The sequence below is a fragment of the Brassica oleracea genome, chromosome C1 (assembly GCF_000695525.1).
Source record: "Brassica oleracea var. oleracea cultivar TO1000 chromosome C1, BOL, whole genome shotgun sequence".
NCBI classification, from domain to species: domain Eukaryota; kingdom Viridiplantae; phylum Streptophyta; class Magnoliopsida; order Brassicales; family Brassicaceae; genus Brassica; species Brassica oleracea.
The window spans coordinates 8637853-8639802 of NC_027748.1; the positions used below are offsets into that span (position 1 = coordinate 8637853).

The following is a 1950-nucleotide window of genomic DNA, read 5'->3' on the forward strand; positions in this document are numbered from 1 at the left end:
GAAAAAGATTTAAACTTTATAAGCTTCAACTAGTGTTCTACCATAGAGTGTAGTAAATACACTATGGCCATTTGATTTCAGAAGGATCAACAAAGTAAAGACAAAAGTTCAAAGTTGTTCTTTTGATCAAAACCCAATTAGATCATCTCAGCTTCTCTTTACTCGAGCTCTTCTTATTAGCTGCATTCATGATCCTCTCCAGATACCCTTCAACAGGAGGCAACACCGTAGCCGCTCCCCGAATCACCGGAAACGGCGTCGTCGTATCACGCTCCAAAGCCGCCTTCTTCAGCTCCTCCGGCAACGCCTCGAACGCAGCTTTCCTCATCTTCATCAGACCAATCTCCGCCGCACGCTTCTCCCTATGCTCCTTCATAAGCACTCTGCTGTACTCCTTCGCCAGTCTCTTCCCGTCCTCCACCGTCACCTTGTACTTGGGCAACTCGTCTTCAGTAAAAATCCCCAACGCGACGTAATCCAATCCCGCGACCCCGATCCTGATCGGCTCGTCGGTGGCCCTGGCCGTGGTGAAAGGTCCGAGCTTTTTCTGGATGTCGATCTCTCGTTGCCTCGCCTTGCTGATCAGGCCTAGCTTCTCTCGCTGGGCCTCTCGATCTCTCTCCTTGGGTCTGAGGTAGCGAACGGGGTGAGGTGGGTTTATGCAGTGATCGGAGATTGCTCCTTTCCCCTTACTCGCATCCTCTCCGCCGCCTCCACCTCTTTTGGTGGTGGCTTTGTGGCGCTTCAAGGCTTGGATTGTCTTGAGCTTGGATTTTCCCTTGGGGGTTCCGCTCGCGTGGCATTTCTGGAGGAGGTCGTGACTCAGTGAGCCGAGTATGGGTTTTGTTCTTGCGAATCGGATCATGGCTGAGGTTTTGATTCCGTCGAGACCTCTCCGATTGAATGAAAAATGAAGGTTGAAATGATTGGGAAGGGGTTAGGGTTTTCTGCAGTGTTTTTAAAACCGGACCGATCCGATGGTTGAACCGGGTTCGACCATGAACCGATTACATAACCGGGTTGATTCTAAAATTGATTCGACCATGAACCGATCACGTAGCCAGATTGGATCTCAAGATTATTAAACCGATAAAAACTACTTAAATTATCAAAAGTTTTTAAACCATCTATTTGAACATAAAACTAGTTCATATTTAAAATATTTTATGTTCGAAATTCATTTTTACTTTAATTGTGTATCATATTTACTAATATTACTTTTAGATTTATGTACTAAAAACATATTAAACCAGGTTTGGTCCGGTCGAACCATATTGGACCGTGATCCAAAAATTATCCGGTTCAGCTTTCGGTTCGGTTTTAAAAACACTGATTAACACAAATCTCTGAAAATTATGATCGTTGATATGAGATTCTGAATAGTCAGAAACTTTCAGAGATTAGTATTCTAAATGTTATACAATAAGATTCTCTAAACAAAAATAATCAAAATTTCAAGATTCAAATTAAAAGAAAATAAAAAATAATCAAAATTTTTAATCTATAGAAAAAAATATTATGGTTAACTTTGAAAAATTTATGTTATCCAATATATCCAAATAATTACTAAACATATGAGATATTATATGTCCGAAATCATATGTAAATTAGAATGACATAATATTTTTTAAAATAAATTTTACATATTAATTACAATATAATTATAAAAATTATTTAAAATTAAAATAAAATAATAATAAATTATTATAATATATTTATTTTATAAATTTTTATATCGTGCATAAGTACGGGAAATCACCTAATATATATGTATATATATATATATGGCTGACAGAAGAAAATATGTATATATATATATATATATATCTTTTTGCAAGTATCATGTTTACTTGGTGGCTTAACTAGTTTATACCCAACTAGTAAAAACGTGAAATTCATGATTGTGACAATATAATATTTATTGTTTCCACCAAATATAAAAGACAAGAC

General features: G+C 37.2%; 1 protein-coding gene across 1 annotated transcript; it reads right to left on the reverse strand.

Moving 5' to 3' along the window:
• On the reverse strand, positions 1-909 carry LOC106343262. The gene has a single exon (XM_013782431.1). The coding sequence runs from the start codon at positions 863-865 to the stop codon at positions 143-145; it is 723 nt and encodes a 240-aa protein (XP_013637885.1). The 5' UTR covers positions 866-909; the 3' UTR covers positions 1-142.
• Between the last annotated feature and the right edge of the window lie 1041 nt (positions 910-1950).

Excerpts from the sequence above, each read along its gene's own strand:
- LOC106343262 (XM_013782431.1), bottom strand. The coding sequence starts at position 865 with ATGATCCGATTCGCAAGAACAAAACCCATACTCGGCTCACTGAGTCAC.